General features: G+C 36.3%; 2 protein-coding genes across 3 annotated transcripts; both read left to right on the forward strand.

The window, feature by feature from the left end:
- Positions 1 to 1,114: 1,114 nt before the first annotated feature.
- DUSP19 (dual specificity phosphatase 19) lies at positions 1,115 to 18,456 on the forward strand. Its single transcript, XM_032356156.1, has 4 exons — positions 1,115 to 1,549; positions 7,210 to 7,256; positions 12,898 to 13,050; positions 18,043 to 18,456. The coding sequence occupies exons 1-4, from the start codon at positions 1,324 to 1,326 to the stop codon at positions 18,280 to 18,282; spliced, it is 666 nt and encodes a 221-aa protein (XP_032212047.1). The 5' UTR covers positions 1,115 to 1,323; the 3' UTR covers positions 18,283 to 18,456.
- Positions 18,457 to 18,546: 90 nt separating this feature from the next.
- Positions 18,547 to 24,933, forward strand: LOC116597870 (tigger transposable element-derived protein 1). Of its 2 annotated transcripts, XR_004288823.1 has the most exons (3): positions 18,547 to 20,962; positions 23,389 to 23,464; positions 23,562 to 24,933. XR_004288823.1 is itself a non-coding variant. In XM_032356154.1 (2 exons), the coding sequence occupies exons 1-2, from the start codon at positions 19,186 to 19,188 to the stop codon at positions 23,400 to 23,402; spliced, it is 1,791 nt and encodes a 596-aa protein (XP_032212045.1). In that variant the 5' UTR covers positions 18,547 to 19,185; the 3' UTR covers positions 23,403 to 24,933. The 2 variants fall into 2 exon arrangements, 1 of the variants encoding a protein (XP_032212045.1); XM_032356154.1 differs by having other exon boundaries at positions 23,389 to 24,933.
- Positions 24,934 to 25,629: the final 696 nt, after the last annotated feature.

Raw genomic sequence — 25,629 nt, forward strand, 5'->3', positions numbered from 1 at the left:
ATAATTTCTTCCGTTCTTCTTTTTAGAGCACCTTGTAAATAGCTTGGGCTTATATTTCACTGTTCAACAGGGAGAAATATGGTTTATTATTTTTTTTTAAAGATTTTATTTATTTATTTGAGCAAGAGAGAGCGCGAGCGAGCCTGACAGAGGATAGGTAAAAGGGAGAAGCAGACTCCCTGCTGTGCAGCGACCCGGATGTGGGACTTGAACCTGGAACTCCAGGCTCATGACCTGAGTCAGAGGCAGTTGATTGACCAACTGAGTCACCCAGGCGCCTGAAATTTGGTTTAATCCTACATCAGAAAACTTCAAAACAACAAAAATTTTGAAATGTAGTGCAACTTCTTCACTTTATACATGTGTAAACATACATTATGTGTAAGACCATTTAAATTGCATTTCAAGTGAGGTAAGGAAAATTCGCATTTAATCTTGTGATTTCTTTTGCAAAACAAACCGTTCTTTTCTAAGCAGAATTATCATTCCCTAACTGATCTGTTTTATAAATGTTTATGTCTGCGTACCCGTTTCTCTGAAACTATATATGGAAGACTTGAAGAGACGCCTTACAATGGTCGTATGTTCACTTCACAAAGGACTCCACCGGCTGCAAAAACAGGCCAAAAGAAAAAATTAAAATGCACTTTCGTGAGTTTATCTCACAAACTCATATAACAAGCATTTACACAACAAACGCTCTTCCTAGAAATGGTAGCAAGAAAACGCATAAGACTACTTTCGAAATCTACAGCACCCCCGCAGAAATTCTATAAGCAACAAACCGAAAAGAGCCCCGCGAAACAACCCGATTTACGCTAACACTTGTCCTTCCACTAAAAGCAGCTGGTGTACTTCCTTCAACCCGTTTGGTTATGGTCACAAGTGACGCCAATCCAACATAGCCAGAAAATGACTGCATTTGAGAGCGAGGAAATACCCGTCGTCTCTCCAATTACGTCTTCTATTTTCCCCTGCATGAATAATAAAGCTAGATTTAAGCAGCAGCAATAACAAACTCCAAGCAGATTGTTGGAGTCGGTGGAAAGAATGCAGATTTTCGGCTGACCGGAAGAAGAAACAGCAACCAATCGGGGCTCGTTTCTCAATGGCCAATTAAACTTCGCCTTACTCGGTCGTGCTGAAGGGAAACGGACCTGGAAGTCTTTGTCTCCGGTGTGCGGCCGCGATCCCTTGGAGGGGATTGAACACCTGAGGCTCTATTTTTTTTTTTTAATCTGACGGTGAAGGGACAAGAGGTTCCGGCCTTTTCCAGTCTTGGCTGGATTTGCTTGTATTTTGTTGTTAGCCTCTGCTCATGTAATGCACTCCCTTAACCAGGAAATTAAAGCGTTCTCCCGGGATAATCTCAGGAAGCAATGTACCAGGGTGACAACGCTAACTGGAAAGAAAATTATAGAAACATGGAAAGATGCCAGAATTCATGTTGTGGAAGAAGTAGAGCCGAGCAGTGGGGGTAGTTGTGGTTTTGTGCAGGATCTTAGCTTGGACCTGCATATTGGTGTTATTAAGCCATGGTTGCTCCTGGGTGAGTATATCGATTTGGCATGAACTCATTGATTCCTTTTAGCGACATTACTTTATCGGTTTTTGTTTTTTTGTTTTTCCCCCAAATGTGTAATATTCTGTTCTATCAGCTATTCTGCAGAAAAGCTGAAATGTTTCCTTTTTTAGATTTGGAACTTCCATTAGCTGGCTGGTGATGTTTCTGCCCCACAATATATCCATAAGAAGCATGGATTCTAGTACCACATGGCACCTGACATATGGATTTTACAACTTCTTATCCTTTTTTTTTTTCGTCTCTGGAGGGTGGCATGTTAATGTTGTGTGTTCTTGGATTATAAGTGGATATAGCCTTTAAAATCATCAAATTAGAAAGAATGCTTTTATTAGGCAAAACTGTAAATAGTAAGGGTTAAGGGTATAGAAAAGTTAGTACTTGAAATTGCCGAATGTTTGTTTGCTGCCTCTGCTGTTACAAATCATGGAATGCATGCCTCCTATAGCCACCTCTATCGAAGTACCTGTTTTTGGAGTGTTAAGGAGAAATTGTGTTTTCATTTCATAGCTATGAATTTGATAGTTTGATAGTGAATTTCTTGTATTAGGAAGAATATTGCTTCCCTACATAAAGCACGGTTGGCAAATAGTAAATGAAACAGTTATGAAAAGCTCAAACTTGTTAGCTTGGCAAGAATGTGGCATGGCATTCTTTAAAAAAAAAATTAGTGTGTTCAAGAGGATTTGAATTATTTTTCATTTGTGAATAGAGAAATTAAGACTTGGAAAGATTAATGATTTGCCAGTATTTATGCAGTCAAGCCATTCTTGAGTAGAAAGAACACTGAACTGGGAGTCAGCAATAGCCAGGTCCTGTTGTGAAGTGCACAGTAGCATCTTTTAAAAAAACTCTCGGAAGTAGAGATTATCAGCTCCATTTCACAGATGGGACCTGAATTCAACAATAGTCAAATAATTTGCACAAGGTAACACACATAGTAAATAACAGAGCTGGATGGACATCAAGCTCAAGTCTGATCCACTCCTGCTCTGCATTCTCGTTTAGACTTCCTCAGGGAGTCCAGGTTTTCAGTCCTGCTCTACCTCTTGGTAAATAAACTAGCACAAGTCATTTGTTCTTTCTGGTCCTCCAAGAAACCACCTGTAAAACTAAAGTAAAGGTGTCTGTTTCTCTCTTAGGTTTATCCTGAGGTTGTGAAAAGTTTCTGAAACAAATTAATTGCAAGTATACATATGAGTTTTTATTGTATTATGTATTACATGAATTGCTACATGAGATATCTTTCATTTTAAATAAATATTTCCAACAAGTTTCTGAAGCCCCATGAAAATCAAGGGATCATTTAATTAGTCTAAACTTTCACCCAGGACTTGCACACCATTTCTAGGAAAGAAAATACGCCCAGGCACATTTTTCAGTTATATGGCTTCCATTGTAGTAATAATGATTTAAAATTCTATTGTAGAATTTTAAAATACCGTTTCACTCTCATGAACTTTGTTTATGATTTTTTTTTAATCTAGACTTAATCCAAAGTGAGCTGATCAAGGTAGTATTCTCATATTGGTATTGGAACCCTTCCCAGAATCCTGGGAGAGTTCTGGGAGAGATTTCTGAAACTAGACCTTATATGGTCTCCTCTCTGGACCAGGAAATGGGGTATTTATTAGGTACACCCTCCTTTCCTGTGAGAGGTGGATGGACCCTTTTCTGCCTAGTTACAAGTGCCTTATTCTTGAGGGACGCATGAATGATTACATCTTAAGTTCTTCCACATGAATGATGCAGGGGTTTTTTCTGACCAGACTGAGTTTCTCTCTGGAGATGGGGGGATTGTTTCTAGGTTACTTCAAAGAGCTTCCTTTATCTCTTCAAAGCAGCACAACTTCCACCTAGGACTATATAAAATTAATTTTTGTTTTCTGCAGGGAATAAAGAAAGTGAAGCTGTAAAACTAACCTTTTTCAGTTATCTCATAAATTCAGACCAGCTTCTGCATTTCAAAAATCTTATCTAGGCCCTTGAACTATCCAACAAGCTGACAAAAAGATCGTAGCATTTTTGTCCTAGGCTTTTAAGATTATATTTCTACAACAAAATAACTAGGACTTGTCTTAAAACCAACTTACTTTGTAAAAGTAGAAAATTTCATTTCTCTTGGGTAGTTGAAAGGTACATGTATTATTTGTCATATATATATTCTATTAAGAAGTCCCAACTGGTGATATTTGAGGTCCTCTCTTCAATTCTAAGTGAAAATCTTAGAATCTTTTATAAGGGTATGGAGAATTTTTGATATCTAGGAAGCCCCGTATTCTTGGGAGGTGATAATAAATTAAATTTGTTTAGCTCTTTTATTTTGTGCAGTTCTTCCGCAAATATTCTTTTACTTTATCCTTATAGTAATTTATGCTCCTGTGTTTATTCATTTATGAATGCTCACTCCTACGAATTTTCTCAAATAAAACATTTCTCTTTTGGATATCATTTCTTTTCCATTGCAATAATGGTTTGTTTTTGTGATGATGGCAATAGTGATTTATTAAAAAAAAAAAAAGAAAAGAAAGAAAATAGTGATTTATAAATTAAGACTTACTACATCAGAATTTATACAATAATTAGTACTTTCATAAAAAGAATCTCTTTTTTAAAAAACTATTTTATTTATTTATTTGACAGAGAGATAGCACAAGTAGACAGAGCTGGCAGGCAGAGGGAGAAGGAGAAGCAGGCTCCCCACTGAGCAGGGAGTCTGATGTGGGGCTCAATCCCAGGACTCTGGGATCATGACCTGAGCTGAAGGCAGAGGCTTAACCGACTGAGCCACCCAGGTGCCCCCATAAAAAGAATCTCTTAAACAGAAACAGATGATATGTATATTATGACGGCAAAATACTATAAATACCTCTTTATATTTCCATAAGAATCCTTGGCCAAATAATGAATATTAGTGGCTTGTAAGTATCAATGTAAAAAAAAAAAAAACCCTGTAAATTGTTATTATTAGCCCTCTTTGTTTAATTATTTCCTTATACATCAACTTTTTAATTATTTTCAAAACTATTCATACAGTAAAGTACTTGGTATTTAGTTTTATGAGTTTTAACACAATTATAATTAATGTAGCACTGTTAAAACAGTAAAATTCTTAAAATTGATACTTATTTTTCAATCTCAAGGTAGTTTATAAAAGAATAACATTTTACTTTTTCAGAAAAAAAAGGAACACACACAAAAATAACACATTTTCAGGACACCTGAGTGGCTTAGTTGTTTAAGCATCTGCCTTTGGCACAGGTCATGATCCCTGGGTCCTGGGATTGAGCCCCACATCAGGCTCCCTGCTGTGTGGGGAGCCTGCTTCTCCCTCTCCCTCTGCTGCTCCCCCTGCTTGTGCTTGTGTTCCCTCTGTTAAATAAATAAATAAAATCTTTTAAAAAACAAAAAACAAAAAAAACAAAAAACCATTGTCATGATATATGATTTATAGTATTTATTTTTTAATGTGTCTTTCCAATAAAAGTTTAACACAGGACTCTAACACAAAGCAGTAACTTAAAATTGGAGAAAAGCTGATGTTTATATCTAGAATTTAGAGAGAATTAACTTGAACTGTAATACTACCAAGTAATAAATGTAACATACAAACCAATGACCTGAAATCCATTTATGCTGACTAAAATTGTTTCCCCACCTATTAACACTCATAATTTTCTTATTGTTTGAAAAGGCAGAGCATACAAGTTGCATTTATTTGGCCTCAAGGATACTAATTCTGTTTCAATAGAGTTCATATTCTGGAAGTGAGTTTCAAAATGTAGCAGCCAATTCTGAAATGTAATCAACCTGTTGTGTTTGGGGTGTGTGTTTAATGGAAATGATCGAAGTATCCAGCTGTGATAAATATAATAATGGCAATCTAGTGTTAAAGAATTTCATTCATGCATGCTTCCTTTTTTTTTTTCCTCTTTAAAGAGACAGGCAGAGTAGAATTAATTGTTATTTAAGAGATTATTTACATTTAATTTATTTGAAGCCATTTTCCCCCTGGAGATGGTTAGAACTTCCTGCATAAAATTGAAAAATTATTTTTTAAAATTTTTTATTTAAAAGATTTTTATTTATTTATTTGACAGACAGAGATCACAATTAGGCAGAGAGGCAGAGACAGAGAGAGGGGGAAGCAGTACCCCCCCACCACCCCTGTGCAGAGAGCCTGACGGGGCTCGATCCCAGGACCCTGAGATCATGACCTGAGCCGAAGGCAGAGGCTTAACCCACTCAGCCACCCAGGCGCCCCCAAAAATTATTTTTTAATTATGAAGTATTTCAAAGGTATAGACAGTTAAAGACAATAATATGACAAACAACTATGTATTCAGCATCCAGCTTTTAACAGATGTTAATATTTTCATAGGCTAACATTTAGGAATAAAGTTAAATGTAGGCTCAGTAAGGAAACTGAGTTTCAGATTATGAGGAGATTACTGGCTTTTCAGCTACCTAAAATCACTTAATAGAAGCTGGCAGATTCCTTCGGTAAGGTAAGAAAAATATTGTGCGTGGAAATGGATCCTAACTTAGGAAAGAAATTCTTAAAATCTTTAAATAGTAAATGTCCTATTTTTTCAGTTTCAAATTGTTTAACTCACTTTAACTGGTTATCTTTTTTTTTTTTTTTTTAACTGGTTATCTTTTATTTAGACTTGCTTATTAGCTAGAGTCCTTTTCCAGGTTTGGTGGATCTGGAGAGCCAACTTTGACAGGAAGAAATGGTAAAAGGGGGTAGCCCTATTGGTACACGGAATGTGGCTAGAATTCATAGACCAATAGTGTTTGCTCTAAGCTATTGGGTATTCCCAAACCAAAGGGCATTAAGTTTTTTTGTGGATGGCTTTTTAAATATCCTTTTTTAAGTTACAAAAGAAAGAAATATTTATTGTAAAAAAATATAAATTAACATACAGAAAAAAAATCACCTGTAATTCCACTGTAAACATTTGTTCTATGTTGTTCTATACTTCCTGTCCATTTTTAGGCATTTACATATTGTTTGTTTTTATAAAAATAGATTTTGTAACCTAATGTTATCACCACCTAATATATTGAGAATGTATTTCCATGCCATAGATACTCTCCTGCATTTTCCTTGTTTTTTTTTTTTGTTTTTATTTTTGTTTTTTAAGTAAACTCTACCCCCAGTGTGGGGCTTAAACCCATGACTCAGATCAAGAGTAACGTGCTCTACCCACTGAGCCAGCCAGGTGCCTGTGCATTCTCATTTTTTATTTCTTCTTTTTTTTTTTAAGATTTTATTTATTTCACAGAGAGAGAGATCAGTCACAAGCAGGAGGAGTGGCAGAGGGAGAGGGAGAAGCAGGCTCCCCGCTGAACAAGAAGCTAGATGATGTGGGGCTCTATCCCAGGACCCCAGGATCATTACCTGAGATGAAGGCAGACACTTAACCAACTGAGCCATCCAGGTGCCCCACAAGATGAACATTTTTGAGTGAATATTTCTAAATTGCCTTCTAGAAGGTTGGATTGAGGTCCTTCCAAGTTGCATTTTTAAAATAAATAACTAATAGAATTGCTGCAAAAATTAGTTTAAAAAGTTAGAATGATTATTTTATGTTCAAGATGATATGATTTATTTCTTATAGGGTCACAAGATGCTGCTCATGATCTGGATACCCTGAAAAAGTACAAGGTAAAAAAAAAAATGCTTCAGATCTGGCACAATGGATAGGAAGTATTTTAATTTTTACATTTATTTAGGAAACTATTAGTCCATATCAGACTTGGGGTTTTTTTAGATTTATTTATTTAGTTTTAGAGAGAGAGAGCACAGGGAGGGGCAGAGGGAGAGGGAGAGAAACTTCGGTAGACTACTCACTGAGTTTGACGTGGGGCTTGATCTCACGACCCTGAGATTGTGACCTGAGCTAAAACTCAGGAGTTGGATGCTTCATCGACTGCACCACCCAGGGGCCCCCACTTCAGAGTTTAATTGATAACATTTTTGGCTGTCATTTTAATAAAGTTGCAACAATTATTGTACCTAATTAAAATGTGTGGATTTATAATCTGTCTTTCCAATTTTATATTCTCTCTGTCTCCCTTCATGTATTTATGAACTGGATTTTGAAGCATGTTTTCTTAACTCTGTTTGTGTAGTTCTTTGTGTAGGATAGACTTTCCTCTTCTTTTCTTGTCCAAGACCTACCCATGCCCGAGTCCCAACTCACATAATCACTTCTTCCCCAATGCTATCTTTTCCTACCCTCAACTATGTGATTTATTACTTATTTCAGAATTTACTAAAAAAATTTCAGCCATCTATTTTGTCACACAGTATTTCAGCATCATGGAGTTGCTGTGATTTGTAGAATGCAAGAGGTTTTTAGTCTACATGAAGCTTATGATTTGAGAGGCATAGAGGGAAGAAAGACAAATAAGCAGCTTTAGTCCAGTGTATTTTGTGCTTTGATGGGGAAATGCAGGTGCTGTTGCAGAGCATATGAGATGATGCCCTTTGTCCATGTTTGTTTGGGTTGGGTTGGGGATTGTAAGATCAGGGAAATCTTCCTGGAGGGAATGATAACTGAAGTTTGCTCAGAACGGCATGGGGAGGGAGCAGACAGAAAAGTGTTCAGTTAGGAGAAATGCTTTGTTTGGAGGCCCAGAAGAGAAAGGTCAGTGCTTTCAGAGACGGAAAAAAAAAAGTTCAGGGGGACCTGGGTGGCTCAGTCGTTAAGCGTCTGCCTTTGGCTCAGGTCATGATCCTAGGGTCCTGGGATCGAGCCCCATATCAGGCTCCCTGCTCATCGGGAAGCCTTCCTCTCTCTCTCACCCCCCTGCTTGTGTTGCCTCTCTCCCTATCTCGCTCTCTTTCTGTCAAATAAATAAAATCTTAAAAAAAAAAAAATTACAAAAAAAAAAAGAAAATTTCAGTAACCCAGGAATTAGAGAGTGAGAAAGAAGGAGACCAAGAAACAAGGCCAGACATGTAAGCAAGAGTAAGATCATTAAAGTCCATGTAAACCAGAGTAAACGCTTTGGACTTTTCCAGAAGTCTTTGAAATTCTTTACCCAGGGGAGTAATAGGATCAAATTTGCAATTTGAAAGGTTCTTGTCAGAGGCATTGTGGAAAATAAATTGGAGTGTTGCACAAACTAGTGTGGAGAAACTAAGTTAGGGGGCAGTTGCAGTAACCGTTATAACTGCCTGACAATAGAGATAATGGCCTGGAATTGCATACGGTTACGAGAATTACTGTGTCTCCTAATAGAATCCATCTTAGATGGATTAACATAAGTAGAATAAGTTTCAAAGTCTTGTTTAGTAAGTTAATATTTCTCAAGGAAAAAATGAAAAATTAAAAAACTGATAAATTCATTCATTGGCAAGTGTTTCATGATCTATCCCCTCTTAGGGTACACCAATTCAAATTTGCTTTCACCCTGGTGATGTGAATCAAGCAGCTGTTTAAAAGATCCCTCTGAGGGCGCCTGTTGGTTGATTCCCTCTGTTGGCTCACTTGGTTAAGTGGCTGCCTTCAGCTCAGGCTGTGATCCTGAAGTCCTGGAATTGAGCCCCATGTTGGGCTCCCTGTTCAGCAGAGAGCCTGGTTCTCCATTTCCCTCTGTTTGCTGCTCTGTCTGCTTGTGCTTTCTATCTCTCTGTCAAACAAATAAATAAATAATGATTTTAAAAATTAAATAAAAGACCCCTCTGTCTCTGTACATGTGGCCCTGTTAGAGGCCTAAAAGAAGCAAAGGTAAACTAAGCAGCTAAGTAGAGGGTTTATTGAAAAATTTAGTGATTTGGCAAAACTAGATTATTCACTTAAATGGATGGCACATTTCGAAGGGATATTCTAGAACTTAAGTAAAGTGCTATAATTAATAGAAATTCTTTTGCGGAGGATCATTTCAGAAATTTCAATAGGAATTTCATTTTAATGTTTGGGTATAGTAATAGTAGTTGTTTTATTGGTAAGGTATCCAGTGCCTGGTGTGTGCCCTATAAAGCGCTGTGAAAGATGGAAGGTTGAGTATAACATAAAATGTTCCAAGTTACTTATTGCTGCATTGTTCATAATAGCAAATCACTGGAAACAACCTACGTGTTCATTGATAGTGAACTGTTTAAATAAACAATAGTGTACTTAGTGTACTTAGAATACAGTATAGTTATATAAAAGAACATCAGGAGAAGGGTCTGTAAATACTGATATGAAAAAATCTCCAGGATAAATTTAAGAGAGAGGGGAACCCAAGGTGTTGCCTTTGTGTCAGAAAGGGAATAAATTATTTGTCTAAAGATGCTCTAAAAGATATACAAAAAACCAAAAAGGTGGTTACCATTAAGGTGGGAGATAATGGAGTAGATAGGGACATGGTGAGAGCAAGATTTCTTTATGTTTCTTTTTTATAATGTTCTGATTTTTTAACCATTTTCAAAATACAAGATTTATTAAAATTGGAAATAAGAATGCCTAAATGTGAGGATTAAGTGTGATAACTTATATCCTGCACATACTAGGTTCTCGGTAAGGGGCTACTACTATCCCTGTTGCCGAAGGCTTCCCAAGAGCAATCATTGTTAGGACCTCCATAACTACATTTTGGAAGTATGCTTAGAAAGTGTTTTAGACTGGATGCCTATTACCACCACCACCTGTGACCTAGTACCATTCTTTTTAATCAGAACTAATCAATACACATGTAAACTGCATTTCCCAGCAGTTTCCCAAACTCCCCAGGCATTGGTAATCCACAATATTTGTAAAGCACTTTTACTTTTCAGCAGGTTTTCTCAAGATTGTCATTTGTTTTTCTCCATAATCCTGTGAAGATCTATAGATAGAGGTGTATGTGTTTGCGCTTATGCATATATATATGCACATGAATACATCCATATATAAAATTCCTCATTCCTGGTTTTTTGGGAATGTACAATACAGTTGTAAAGACAAGGCCAACACATCGATAATGTAAAACATTGGAAGCTGTTACATAATAAGGGCAGAATCATAATATAATGCTGGTCAGAAGTATACTGGCTGTGAGTGACTTGACATAGATAGGACTTCAGTGGGGGAAAACAGAAGGACATTTCAGATTTTATTTTCTAAAAATATTTTTACCTTTCTTTCTAGTTTCTCCTGTCTCCTTATTTAAGAGTCTTTCTTGAGTAGACATATGAGATGTTTTCTGTTTTTCTTCCACAAGGCAGTTAGGTCAGTAAATGGCCTATGGCCTGTTTTCATAAGGCCTAAATCCTGGGTTGGGAAGCACAGAAACCCGAGTAAGGAAAGAGAACGTGTATAATGCTTTAGGGGGATCTCTGGAATCTGAGGGCGGAAAGTAGCTATACTGGAGAATAGAACGCTATGCAAGATGGTGCTTCTCTCCCACAGGCATCATGTGGCCCCTCTCTGCAAATCTACTCTATTATTATTTGGGAGCAGAAAATTTTCAGCTTCTTTGAGCACTTAAAAGAAAGTGGCTATCTTATAGCTATCAAGTTTGGGGATCAAATAATTTGGTTAGTCTTGTTTAAGTTGGGTGTCTGCCTGAATGCAGTCAGCTGTACTAGGGGGAGGAGTATGGCACTGTCAGAACCATATCTATGAGAATAGTAGGGGCAAGAGAGGTAGAGCTGGACACATAGTCTAAAATATGTGTGAAGTACATGAAAATCGGAGATTAGGCAAAACCTAACACCCATGTTGAGAGAGAGAATAAGAACAGTGAAGCGTGTCATAACAAGAAACAGTGCCTTATTTTCCTGATCCATTTTACTTTTGGAATCTTTTAACTGACTTTCCACATGGCTCCTTCCATATGCTTGGTAGGCTGTAGGAAAGGAAATCAAATGCACAGATGGAGTAGAAGTTTGCTTTTGTGTACCATTGGAAAGAAAATCTTTCATGACCATCCTTTCAACCAGACTCATTCACTGGAAGCTCTGGGTTTGAGGCCCTATGGCATTGACATCTTTTAAAACCTCACTGAGTGATTCAAATGTGTAGCCACTTTTTTTTTTTTTAATTAACATATAATGTATTATTTTTCTCAGGGGTGCAGGTATGTGAATCATCAGGTTTCACAGCAATCACCATAGCACAGATCCTCTCCAATGTCCAAAACCCAGTCACCCTATCCCTACCCTCCCACCCCTCAGCAACCCTCAGTTTATTTCTTGAGATTAAGAGTCTCTTATGGTTTGTCTCCCTCCCGATCCCATCTTATTTCATTTTTTCCTTCCCTACCCCCACTACTCCCCACCCTGCCTCTCAAATTCCTCATATCCGAGAGATCACATGACAATTATCTTTCTCTGATTAACTTATTTCGCTTAGCATAATACCCTCTAGTTCCATCCACATCATTGCAAATGGCAAGATTCATTTCTTTTGATGGCTGCATAGTATTCCATTGTCTGTATATACCATATCTTCTTTATCTAGTCATCTGTTGATGGACATCTAGGTTCTTTCCATGGTTTGGCTATTGTGGACATTGCTACTATAAACATTCAGGTGCACACGCCCCTTCAGATAAATACCCAGTAGTGCAATTGCTGGGTCTTAGGGTAGCTCTATTTTCAACTTTTTGAGGAAACTCCATACTATTTTCCGGTGTGGCCACTCTTGAGGACCATCGTATTTATAATGAATGTGAAGGGAAATTGGGAGATAGTTACTGAAAGGGAATTGTGTTATTGATATACTTCCCTTATTCAAGTTTTTTATATGGCTATTCATTGATTTTCCCAACAAATATTTTAGGTGCTTTCTGTGCTCAGGTCACTGCTCACTCACAGTACTTACTTTTTTTTTTTTTTTTTTTTTTTTTGACTCAAAGACAGAGAGATCACAAGTAGGCAGAAGAGTCAGGCAGAGAGAGAGAGGGAAGCAGGCTCCCTGCCGAGCAGGGAGCCCAATGCGGGGCTCCATCCCAGGACCCCGGAATCATGACTTGAGCCAGAGGCAGAGGCTAAACCCACTGAGCCACCCAGGTGCCCCTCACAGTGCTTACCTCTATAACAGTGAATAAACCAAACATGGTCCCTATCCTCTTGGAGTTTCTAGTGCCATCAGGGAGACAAATAATCTCAAAGCGGGGAGAGCTATAATTAGGGTGGGTAGAGGGTGCTATGGGAATACAGAGAATTAGCACTTCTGGTGAGGGAGGTATCAGAGGTGGCTTCCTGCACATATTATTCAAGTGACTTATGCTTAAATTGTTTATCCTTGTTACAAATCTCAACATCCCATTCTCTTGCCTAATATTAATTCATAGCTAAGTTTTTAAAAATCATCTTTTTTTTTCTCTTTAAGGTGACTCATATTCTCAATGTTGCATATGGAGTTGAAAATGCTTTCCTTGGTGACTTTATATATAAGAACATTTCTATATTGGATCTGCCTGAAACCAATATCCTGTCTTATTTTCCAGAATGTTTTGAATTTATTGAACAAGTGAAAATGAAGGTAAGTTTTGTTTTGGTCCACAGTTCTTCAAAGGCAAAAATTTTTAAAATACAAGTCCATTATTCAATCTTTATAATGAATACATAGAGAATCACTATGAAATTTCCCCCAACCATCTTTTTTTTTTTTTTTTTAAGATTTTATTTATTTATTTGACAGAGAGAGATCACAAGTAGGCAGAGAGGCAGGCAGAGAGGCAGGCAGAGAGAGAGGAAGGGAAGCAGCCTCCCTGCCGAGCAGAGAGCCAGGTGCAGGATCCTGGGATCATGACCTGAGCCGAAAGCAGATGCTTTTACCCACTGAGCCACCCAGGCACTCAGAGATACTTACTTTTAACATTAATTTCTCATCTTCCTCTAGCTTCCTGAGAAATGGTAGGAGATGAAATTCTCCACTTACTGAATTTTCCTGTGTTTATATGTACTTAGATTTCCTTCGATGGTTTATAACTACCTGCTCTCTGACCACTTTGCAAGATAATCAGATGGAGTATGGGATGGACGCTGCTGTAGTCCTTTCAATGTATTTATAAAGATTAATTTGCATTTTTATGGGTGTGGTAGGGATATTGAATTTATGCATTTTTAACAATAGAAAATTATAGGGTGCTCTAAAGACTAAATGTGTATTGCTCTATTGAGATTGTATGAAAATGCTGATCAGAAGCTGTCCATTGGTTCTCTGATTTTAAAAGACCAACAGATAATCTCCTACTTCAGCTTTGGTAATAGATCCAAGTTAACACTGGGCTTCTAGGTTGGCTGTTACCAGTAATTATACCTTGAAATGAGGTCACTTTTAGTTAGTATATAATTCTTACAAAGTTTATGTGACATAAGTAGATGGGAATGTAGAAGCATTTACAGAGAAAAGTTAACTGTCCTGGGGTACCTAATGATTAATGACACTTAACATCAGAATCCAGCTTAGTTGAATCTGGGTAATGATTTCCCTTCTACCTTTTCTCCTTTCCTTTTTTTCTTCCCTCGCCCCTCCTTCTTTATATTTAGTAAAATTTACTGAATGCTTTACATGTCCAGCACTGTTCTAGGTGCTTTCCTTTAGATTATCTGGAAAATATAAATCTATTCAACTCTGTCATTCAGCTTTATTTAATAGCGGATATTTAGATAAAAGAAGAGGAGGAAGGTTTCTAATTCAAGGCCTAATATTGGCCAGTGTTTTCTCTTATGAAAACCTTTATGAGGTCTAGATTATAACATTCCAGTGTGTCAGTTGTGATAGTGTTAAAAATAAACATGATCATGTTTCTCTATTAGCTGCTTCTCTAAGGAGATGTGGAATATGCCTTAAATGGTAAAAGAAAAATGTAGGCATCATCCATATGCATATTCATATTTGAAGACATGTACATGTTGCAAGTAAAATGTGGAAGGGGTAATAATTAATTAAAAGTTTCCTTTTCTTGGGTTTCCTAAAAAAACAGAACCCGAGAAAAAGATTAAGAGCTGGTGCTTCATTTGAAAGAGGGAATCCATGGGCAGTGAGAGTGGGAAGAAAGGGAGGTGACTCAGGAAAGGATGGGAAGCTGCGAAAGGATGATGCATTTTCCTTGCTCAGCACGACTGCACAGGGAGCTGCCGGTGAAATAGTTGGGTGCTCAGCAGGTGTACCTCCTTTGCTCCTGAAGTCATTCCTGCAGGGAGGACAAAGAAACTGCACCACTTTATAGACTTTGGGAGGGAGAGAAGAGAGAATTCATCTGGCTCTCTGTCAGCTCCTGTTCTACACGATCAAACTTTGCCCACAGGGAGGTAACTAATACCACAATTCCAAGTTACAACAATCCACTCCTTTAGCAGCTGCCTTGAAGCCAGACTCAGTAGTCTGTGGTCTGACTTTTCATCCACATTCAGAAGCAGCAGGAGAGTCCAGAACTCAGGGCCTACTTGTTTATGCAGAGACCACCACAGGGGAAGAGCCAGGCCTTCTTAGGCAAGCAAAACTCATCAGGCCTAAGGGGAGCAGTTGGCCAAGAAGTGGAGGCAGAGGTGGAGAAGCTTAGGGTCCATGACGTGATGGCACCAAGAGAATCTGAGGAGGTACCTAAAATGTTTCTGCTATAAAATGTATTAGAATTCCATAATCTGTTCTAATTTTCTCAAGCATTATGTTTTATACTGCAGTCCTAAACTCAGCCTGTATTTCCTTGCCCTGAAAACTCTTTGCTGTTCAGAGTAATACATACTTAGTTTTAGCAATAGAATTCTTGAATTTTTTCATTTTTTTCTAGAAGAGAACCTTTCACAACTTTCTCTGTTGTATGTACAGGTTTTATTAAATGTGATTACTCAGTGAATTGAGTGTCTTAAAACTACCTTTCTAGGCCCTATATTTACTTGTTTTATCTTTTCACATTCAGCTGCCAAAAGGATTCTCTTCTCTTTTCCCATGTCTTTTCTCATTGTTTTCTGTACTTGTAAAACCCTATTGTTTAGTTTCTCTGCCTTTCCTCTATCTCTGCCTCATGCATTATTTGTTAGGTTTTTGCATTAAGAGACAGAAATACACATGAGAGGAAAGTAGTAGAGTAACCTTTGTAGCCTTAAGAGTTCTTTTATGAAAATTTACTTGACTCCCTATATTTTTATGTGCAGAAGGTTTTGTTAATATGAAAAGGTGTATTTGATATTCCATGTTTACTCTATTATTCATTTTATGTGATGTGATTTTAAAAACATGATGTAAGTAAACAATGTCATTGTAGAAAAATTTAAAAATACAGATAATTAAAAATTTACTGTCCTTACACCGTGTAGACATAACTACTGGTAATATATATATATATATATATATATATATATTTTAACATTTGATATCAAAAGACTCATTTAAAAAAGACCTAAACTTGGCTTGGTTTATCTGTCAATAAATATTAAGTACTTATTCTGAGAAGATATGAGGGAAACATACATACTACTGCCCTCACAGAGCTTGCAGTCTAGTTGAAAAGTTATTTACAACAGCATGAGAATAAAGTATGCTTGATAAACTAGAAATACTTTTACATGATTTCTGTCTGCCCAGAGCAAAATGATGATTCAAATTTTTAAGAGAACACTTTCTTTTTGGAAATGAAAAACAAAATTAATTTATTTGCTTGGCAAACATTTATGGAATATCTACTATGTGCCTAAAACTGCACTAAGGACACAGCATACAAAGATGGCTAAGGTATTCCCCTGACCCCATCTCACTCAGAAAGAGACAGACTACTTAGAACAGAACCCACTATTAGCTAGACCAAGAAGTAGAGCAGAGGCCTTCTAGGCAGAGGACAATAACTGGTGTAAAAGAAAAAGTTTCTTTATAAATTTTTAAATTATTACTATTTTGAGTTATAGAAAGGGGATCAAAAGCCAGTAACTTTCCTGAGAATACTTAGGTCAGATACTTAACCCACTGAGCCACCCAGGAATACTTAACATTATTAAACATGAGCCTACCATGGATACATAGTATGTAAGGCTGAAAATAAAGCTTGTTTCATTTGCAAAGACATATTGTGACTCAAAACTGATGACTAGTATGTAGTCAGGAAATATTAAAAATGACATTGAATGATATCTCTTATTTAGCTTACAATTTTAGGTTTCTTTTGAACATCTGATTTGTTTTGAGATAAAAGAAGTTCCTTACTAGTTTTCATAATTTACTGTAATATGATTTTTAAATGCCTTTAATCTCATAAAAATGAGCTATTATACAAAGTAAGAAAGTTGCATGTATGTATAGCGAGTATTGGTGTTAGCCCATCCTGTACAGAAACAGTTAAAATTTGGAAATAATCATATATATAAGAAAACAATTGAAATTGTCTTTTTGATATGAGGATTTTCAAAAGACTAACTAATTTCATTGTGAATCATTTGGTTTTCTTGAAATCAGAAGCATTTGTAAATTTATTGCAATAGATTAGGAAAGGAATTTTCAACAGATGTTTAATTGTGAGAAAACTACCTTGCAAAAGTGAAATGATCCTATGAGTCATAAATACGGTACTGTTAATATATGCTTTGGGTAGAGACTTAGTTTAGGTTTTATTTTTTCCCCCTTACCCTGTTCCAATCTTTCTTTTGTGTTGTACCAAAAGAAGAATCAGGAAATGAAGTAACTAAAATGTCTAATTCTGTAAGGTGTGCTTCCAGTTCACTTCATTTTGCTTAGATAATTAACTTTTTAAAAGCCTGAGACAAAGCAGCCTGATGAGTGCTTTTCCATCGGCTCCATCATTTCATTATTAATGTTATTAATGCAGTATTACCCCCATCAGCATTGGTCTTGCACCGTGTCCCTTTTCACATGTAAAGTATCATTTGCAAGTTATCTGAGACATTTTTCATTTATTGACCCGATGCTAAAGTATCTAATTGCCTTTTCTACCTCACATTGTCATGAGCTGTTTGTGTCATCATTTTACTACCTCATAAATTTAACTTTTTTTTAAGTTACTCCCTTCCAGAATAAAGTATATCCGAGGGTAGAAATGTTTTTCCTTTCTGGTCATTTTACACATAGATTGCCAAGCCAGTGAAACTGGTTTCTTTGTAGGAACATTGTGTGCCTATGATGTTTGGGTCTTTTCTGTTTAATGTTATGACTATGGTTTTATTTATTTCTATACGTATATTACCTGTGACTTTTATTTGTGGATGTGTATCTCCTAACACAGGCTTTTACATATACTTTACTAGATTACTTCAGTTTGATAAAAGATACTTTTTCAAAATTCCAAATACATTATCAAAGCATTTCAATCCCTGGGGGGGTAGGAAGAAAAGTTTTTTGATGGATTAATTGATTTTTTCCATTCATTGCTTATAAGGAATTGTGTTTTGGTAATTGAATACATTGAATCCAACAAATTGATAAAATGAGTATTTTTATAATTTCAAGTAGCATAAGAATGTACAAGTGATTTAATAACCTTTCTAAGTGAATAATGGGGATTTTTGATTGGTTTTATTGCAGGATGGAGTGCTTCTTGTTCATTGTAATGCAGGAGTTTCCAGGGCTGCTGCAATTGTAATAGGTTTCCTGATGAATTCTGAAGAAATTTCATTTACAAGTGCTTTCTCTTTGGTGAAAAATGCAAGGCCTTCCATATGTCCAAATGCTGGCTTCATGGAGCAGCTTCGTACATACCAAGAGGGCAAAGAAAGCAATAAGTGTGACAACATACAGGAATTAGAAAGGGGTGACAGTTCATAAGTTACACTCCGGCAGATAAAGGACAATTGTAATTTCTGAATTAGCCTCTATAGCCACCTGTCCCCTTTTTTGAAGAGTATAGACAGAAAAACTTCCTTTTGTCTTGTGTTTTTCAAGTGGAAATGGACGTTAATTGAGTGTCTTGAGCTGGTGTATAAACACATTTTTAAATTATATCATGTTTTCTTTGGTATTAAATATGTGATTCAACAGTTCTTTAATTTGCTAAGAGAAGAAGATATATTACCAATAATTGATTTCTGTAGAAAAAAAAGATTTACATTCAAAATCTTTATTAGAGCATGAAAAGATTTTTCTATTCCAGTAACTGTTTCCATGAAGGAAGAAATTTGAAGTACTACCTGACTTAATATTTCAGAGGGAGGTAAATTTCTTTGTAAAGAATTTGAGATTAAAAATTAATACCTTAAGCCTCCCAAAAGAGATAACCCAAACCTGCAGGTTAATACAGTATAGGTATACTATACAGATATAGTATGCCTTGTTTTATTGAACTTTACTTCATTGTGCTTCGCAGATGTGTGTTTTACAAATCAAAAGTGGTACTTCTGCATCAAAGAAGTCTATTGGCACCATTTTTAATGAGAGCATTTGCTCACTTAGTGTCTCTGTGTCACATTTTGATAATTTTCAGTCTTTTAAACTTGTTCATTATAGTTGTATTTGTTATGGTGATCTGTGATCAGTGATCTTTGATGTTACTATTGTAATTATTTTGGGGTGCCACGAACCAGACCCAGTAACAGTGAACTTAATTGATAAATACTACATGTGTTGTGACTGTTCTACCAGTTGGCCCTTCCTCCATCCCTCCCTCTCCTCGGGCCTCTCTACTCCCTGAGACACAACAATATTGAAATTAGGCCAATTAATAATCCTACAATGGCCTCTAAGTGTGCAAGTGAAAGGAAGAGTCGCATGTCTCTCACTTTAAATCAAAAGCTAGAAATGATTAAGCTTAGTGAGGAAGGCATGTCAAAAGCAGAGATAGGTCGGAAGCTAGGCCTCTTGCGTCAAACAGTCAGCCAAGTTGTAAATGCAAAGGATAAGTTCTTGAAGGAAATTAAAAGTGGTACTCCAGTGAACACACGAATGATAAGAAAGCGAAACAGCCTTATTGCTGATATGGAGAAAGTTTTAGTGGTTTGGATAGAAGATCAAACCAGCCACAACATTCCCTTGAGCCAAAGCCTAATCCAGAGCAAGGCCCTAACTCTCTTCAATTCTATGAAGGCTGAGAGAGGTGAGGAGGCTGCAGAAGAAAAGTTTGAAGCTAGCAGAGGTTGGTTCATGAGGTTTAAGGAAAGAAGCCGTCTCTATAACATGAAAGTGCAGGGTGAAGTAGCAAGTGCTAATATAGAAGCTGCAGCAAGTTATCCAGAAGATCTAGCTAGGATAATTAATGAAGGTGGCTACACGAAGCAACAGATTTTCAATGTAGATGAAACAGCCTTATATTGGAAAAAGATGCCATCTAGGACTTTCATAGCTAGAGAGGAGAGGTCAATGCCTGGCTTCAAAGCTTCAAAGGACAGGCTGACTCTCTTGTTAGGAGCTAATGCAGCTGGTGACTTTAAGTTGAAGCCAATGCTCATTTACCATTCTGAAAATCCTAGGGCTCTTAAGAATTATGCTAAATCTACTCTGCCTGTACTCTATAAATGGAATAACAGAGCCTGCATGACAGCACATCTGTTTACAACATGGTTTACTGAATATTTTAAGCCCACAGTTGAGACCTACTGCTCAGAAAAAAAAATTGCTTTCAAAATATTACTGCTCATTGACAATGCCCCTGGTCACCCAAGAGCTCTGATGGAGATGTACAGTGAGATTAATGTTGTTTTCATACCTGCAAACTCAACGTCTGTTCTGCAACCCATGGACCAAGGAGTCATTTCAACCTTCAAGTCTTATTATTTAAGAAATACATTTCGTAAGGCTATAGCTGCCGTAGATAGTGATTCCTCTGATGGATCTGGGCAAAGTAAACTGAAAGCCTTCTGGAAAAGATTCACTATTCTGGATGCCATTAAGAACATTCGTGATTCATGGGAAGAGGTCAAAATGTCAACATTAACTGGAGTTTGGAAGAATTTGATTCCAGCCCTCATGGTTGACTTTGAGGGGTTCAAGACTTCAGTGGAGGAAGTAACTGCAGATGTGGTAAACATAGCAAAAGAATTAGAATTGGATGTGGAGCCTGAAGATGTGACTGAATTGCTGCAATCTCATGATAAAACTATAATGGATGAGGAATTGCTTCCCATGGGTGAGCAGAGAAAGTGGTTTCTTGAAATGGAATCTACTCCTGGTGAAGATGATGTAAGGATTGTTGAAATGACAACAAAGGATTTAGAATACTACATAAACTTAGTTGATAAAGCAGCAGCAGGCTTTGAGAGGATTGACGCTAATTTTGAAAGAAGTTCTTCTGTGTGTAAAATGCTGTCAAACAGTATCTCATGTTACAGAGACATTGTTCGTGAAAGGAGGAGTCCATCAGTGAGGCAAATTTCATTATTGTCTTATTTTAAGAAATGGCCACAACCACCGCAACCTTCAGCAACCACCACCTTGATCAGTCAGCAACCATCAACATCAAGGCAAGACCCTCCACCAGCAAAAAAATTAAGGCTTTCTGAAAGCTCGGATGATGGTTAGCATTTTTTAGCAATAAAAAAATTTTTAATTAATTTAAATTAATTTAAATATTTTTAAGTTGAGATATAGACATTGTTTCTTTAAAATATAATGCTATTGCACACTTAATAGACTACTGTGTAGTATAAATGTAATTTTTACATGTATTGGGAAGCCACAAAATTCATTTGACTTACTGTTGCAATATTTGCTTTATTGTAGTGGTCTGGAACTGAACCCACAATATCTCTGGTATAGGCCTGTATTTATATAGTGGTTACAGTAGTCACAAAGTTTTTTGTTGTTTTTTTTTTTTAAAGATTTTATTTATTTTGTCAGAGAGAGAGAGAGAGAGAGTGAGCACAGGCAGACAGAGTGGCAGGCAGAGTCAGAGGGAGAAGCAGGCTCCCCACAGAGCAAGGAACCCGATGTGGGACTCGATCCCCGGACGCCGAGATCATGACCTGAGCCGAAGGCAGCTGCTTAACCAACTGAGCCACCCAGGCGTCCCAGTCACAAAGTTTTTATGTCCTTTCATGAAAATGTACTGACTTTTCACTTTTCACTTAATTCTATGGCCTGTATTTATTTTTTATTTTTAAAACTTTTGTATAGATGTTCTGTCTTATGTGATGTGAGCTTATGCTTCTTTTGGTGATCTGGTCTCTTATGTTTTTTTTTTTTTAAAGATTTTATTTATTTATTCGACAGAGAGATCACAGGTAGATAGAGAGGCAGGCAGAGAGAGAGAGAGGGAAGCAGGCTCCCTGCTGAGCAGAGAGCCCGATGCAGGACTCGATCCCAGGACCCCGAGATCATTACCTGAGCCGAAGGCAGCGGCTCAACCCACTGAGCAACCCAGGCGCCCCTCTTATGTTTTTCATATCCTGGGTCCCTAGGCTTCTTTTTTGGGGGTTATATGTCATAGTTTTTGGTCTCCTTGGATCTGTGGGAAAATATTTTACACTGAAAGATCATGCTTTAGGTATGATTTATTCATCTCTCTTTTCTAGTTTGGTATTCTAGAGAATATATTTTTAAGGAAAGAAGAGTTATGGTTTTGTATGAAAATTTAAATACTTTGTTAGAAAGCCTAAAATGATTTACAATTTTATCTCTGGTTAGAGGCTTTGAATAGTTTTCTTTTCTTTCTCTTTTTTTTAAATTAAGTTTCCATATTGGCAAGGCTAAACTCTGTACATTATAAATTTGCTTAAAGATATTATTTGAATTCTTCAGAATAAGGTGTACTTAAAATTACAGTAATTAAGATAGAATTTATTTAATAGCTTCCAGATAGTCTTTCATGACTTAGAAAATTTCATTGCCATCTAGATTTTATTAAGAAAGTCTTGAGCTCTTCTTAAATATACATTATAGAAAGCAAGCATATTCCTATGTGTAATTTGGAAAGTGCACATTGAGTACCTCTATGTATTTGAGACATCCTGTCATCCTGTCAAGGATGCCATCACATGCAAAGCTATGAACTTTGCTTCTCTTGAGAAGTAGCATAAATGTATGTAATCAACCTATAGTGAGCTCTTTGAAGCAGACCAAGGAGATAGAATCTTAAGAATCTTAAGAGGCTGATGTGTAATGTTGTCTTTATGGTCAGTATTGCTGAGGGTTTGCTAAGTGAACCTTTTTTATTCACATGAAAGCATTTATTTCTACTTCTAGGTGCTTTTTAGTTTTTAGCCATTAAATATGATATGAAGCCTGATTAGAGCTTGTTCATAATGAATAGTATATTATTTATGTTTCTGGTTTGTGTGCTTAGTTGTTGCCTGTAGTTATCTGGTTATGGGGCAAACACTTATCTTCCGTATCATCTACAGAAGTACTTTGAACATCAGTAATGTTTTATCTTAAATGACAGTAATTGCTGTATCTAAAATAGATAAATAGATAAGTGAATTTAATGCAGTCTTTTAAATTAGGGGTACTATATAAGGCAATGGTGTGTCATATATATATATATATACACACACATACATATATATATACATATAAAAATTACACACACAGTATTTTTCTTGTGTGTCCCATGGATATGTCACTCTATCAGACCTAGTTATAAAAAGAAAATTGTTTAATTTTGATCCTCTTTCATTTTAAAAATGTAAAAAAAGGGCGCCTGGGTGGCTCAGTTGGTTGGGCAACTGCCTTTGGTTCAGGTCATCGTCCCAGAGCCCTGGGATTGAGTCCCACATTGGGCTTGCAGCTCCATCGGGAGTCTGCTTCTCCCTCTGACCTCCCCTCTCAGGCTCTCTCTCACTCTGTCTCTTTCTCTCTCTCAAAATAAACAAATAAAAAATACTTTTTAAAAAATGTAAAAAAAATATATATACCAAATATAGGTCTGTTTTGAGGCGAGGAAAAATGTTTCAAGGAGCTTTTGCCTCTATTTTAAAATAGATTTTTCTACCATTTTTAAAGGGAAGAGGAAATGAAAATATCAGTTGCTTTTAAACATTGAAAAGAAATCTAGAGTCTTCTTAGCAAGCTGAAAAAAGTGAGTAGAATAAAGGTACTATAACATAAGATAAAATTATATTTATTTGAGGTTAATATTTTTTTTAATGTTTTGCTAACCTTGTGCTTTATTATAGGTTTGTGATTACATATAATTTGAGTTGAAAATCCAAGAAGTATTTAAATTTTTGGAAGACCGAAGAAATATTTTTCTTAGTTTTTTTTTTTTTTTTTGGGCAAAATTTAGACCATTATACTAACTCAAAGACAAAAATTTCAGGGAAAATGGAGTATGGTATTTAAAATTGTTATTACAGTTTTACTTTTGCATCCCTTCTTCCCTTTTGAACCTGATTGAAATATATGGATATAGAACTTGGAAGGTATTTTTGCATGTGACATAGGGAACTTACTGTGATTCTGATGGATAATTTCAGGGGTGGTGGGGAAATTTTCTGAATTTGTCAGTGTGATTATTAGTAACTCAAATGGTTCAAATTTATAAAGTCCCCCCTCAAAAGTAACTTCTCCAAATATTCAAAATGTAGCACATACAAGTCAGAGTATTGTTTTACAGTATTACTCTGAATTAATGAATTAACACCTTTATAAGCAAAATTGTAAAAGAACAGAAATAACAGCATAATGAATTACAGGTTAGGGGCATCAAATCTCCACCTAGTCAAAACTCCATGTATAACTTTTGACTCCTCCAGACTTCCCCCAAAAATCCATGTATAACTTTTTTTTTTTATGTATAACTTTTGACTCCCCCAAACTCTCCCCAAAATCGATGTATAACTTTTGACTCCCCCAAAACTTAACTACTAATAGCCTACAGTCGACCGGAAGCTGTATTACCAATAAGGTAAACAGGTGATACATTATGTACTGTATTCTAATAAAGTAATCTAGAGAAAAAATATTAAAATTATAGTGAAGAGAAAATAAATTTATGGTACTGGACTGCAAAAAAGTCTGCATGTAAAAGGGCCCATGTAGTTGAAACTCATTTTTTTCAAAGGTCAACTGTATTTGGTTTGCTAGGTGAGTCTAAATAATTTTTGTGCCCAAAGGATCCTGAACATATTTAGTCACTCTAGTTATTTAAGAATTTAAACAAGAAGATTTTAAAGTTATATATTCTTACAATACATATAGAGGCATTTAAAGTTAACAAATTTATGTTTTTTTCCATTGATATACTTTTAAGAATAACTTAAAAAGTTTTCTATTTCAAGTGACTCTTTGACCTACTTATTTTGTATCTGTATTTATAATGTACCCTTTATTGTTTCTAGGTATTGATATACTTTAATAAAAAATAATATATTTACTATTTTCTGCTATTAATATATGTATTTCTTTGAGGTTATTTTAAAAGATTTACTGCCTATTTGTTGTCAAATTCTGGGTTAAACCTGTTGGCAAGACACAAAATCATACATTTTGGAATATAAGTTAGTTAAAGGCCTGTGGAGATTTGTTGTGGCAGCTGCTTCAAGAATTGAAAAAGTAAAGTAAGATTTTATAATTGACATTACTGTGGATGAAATGACAGAATTCAATAAAACATTCTAGTATTTTAAATCAAGAGAATATGCTAAATTACTCTTAAACTACTGAATATTCTAGACAGCATTGAGATTATTTGGACACAGTCTGGCTCCTACTTCCCATGTTCACCCATTATTCTCTGACCCCATTGCTGCTGCTTTCTCAGCCTCTGCTCTTGCTTGAAAATGCATAATCAAGACTCCACAACATTACCAGCATTTGCCTCTACCTATAATACTTTTCCGCCCAGAAACATCAGATCTGTGCTTGTGTTAACTCTTACTAAGCCTTCTTTGACCATCTTACTCAAAATTAACCCCCTTTCTTTTTTTTTTTTTTTAATTTCTTTTCAGCGTAACAGTATTCGTTGTTTTTGCAGCACACCCAGTGCTCCATGCAATCCGTGCCCTCCCTAATACCCACCACCTGGTCCCCCCAACCTTCTCCACCCCTGCCCCTTCAAAACCCTCGGGTTGTTTTTCAGAGTCCATAGTCTCTCATGGTTCACCTCCCCTTCCAATTTCCCTCAACTCCCTTCTCCTCTCTAACTCCCCTTGTCCTCCATGCTATTTGTTATGCTCCACAAATAAGTGAAACCATATGATAATTGACTCTCTCTGCTTGACTTATTTCACTCAGCATAATCTC

The sequence above is a fragment of the Mustela erminea genome, chromosome 8 (assembly GCF_009829155.1).
Source record: "Mustela erminea isolate mMusErm1 chromosome 8, mMusErm1.Pri, whole genome shotgun sequence".
Taxonomy (NCBI): Eukaryota; Metazoa; Chordata; class Mammalia; order Carnivora; family Mustelidae; genus Mustela; species Mustela erminea.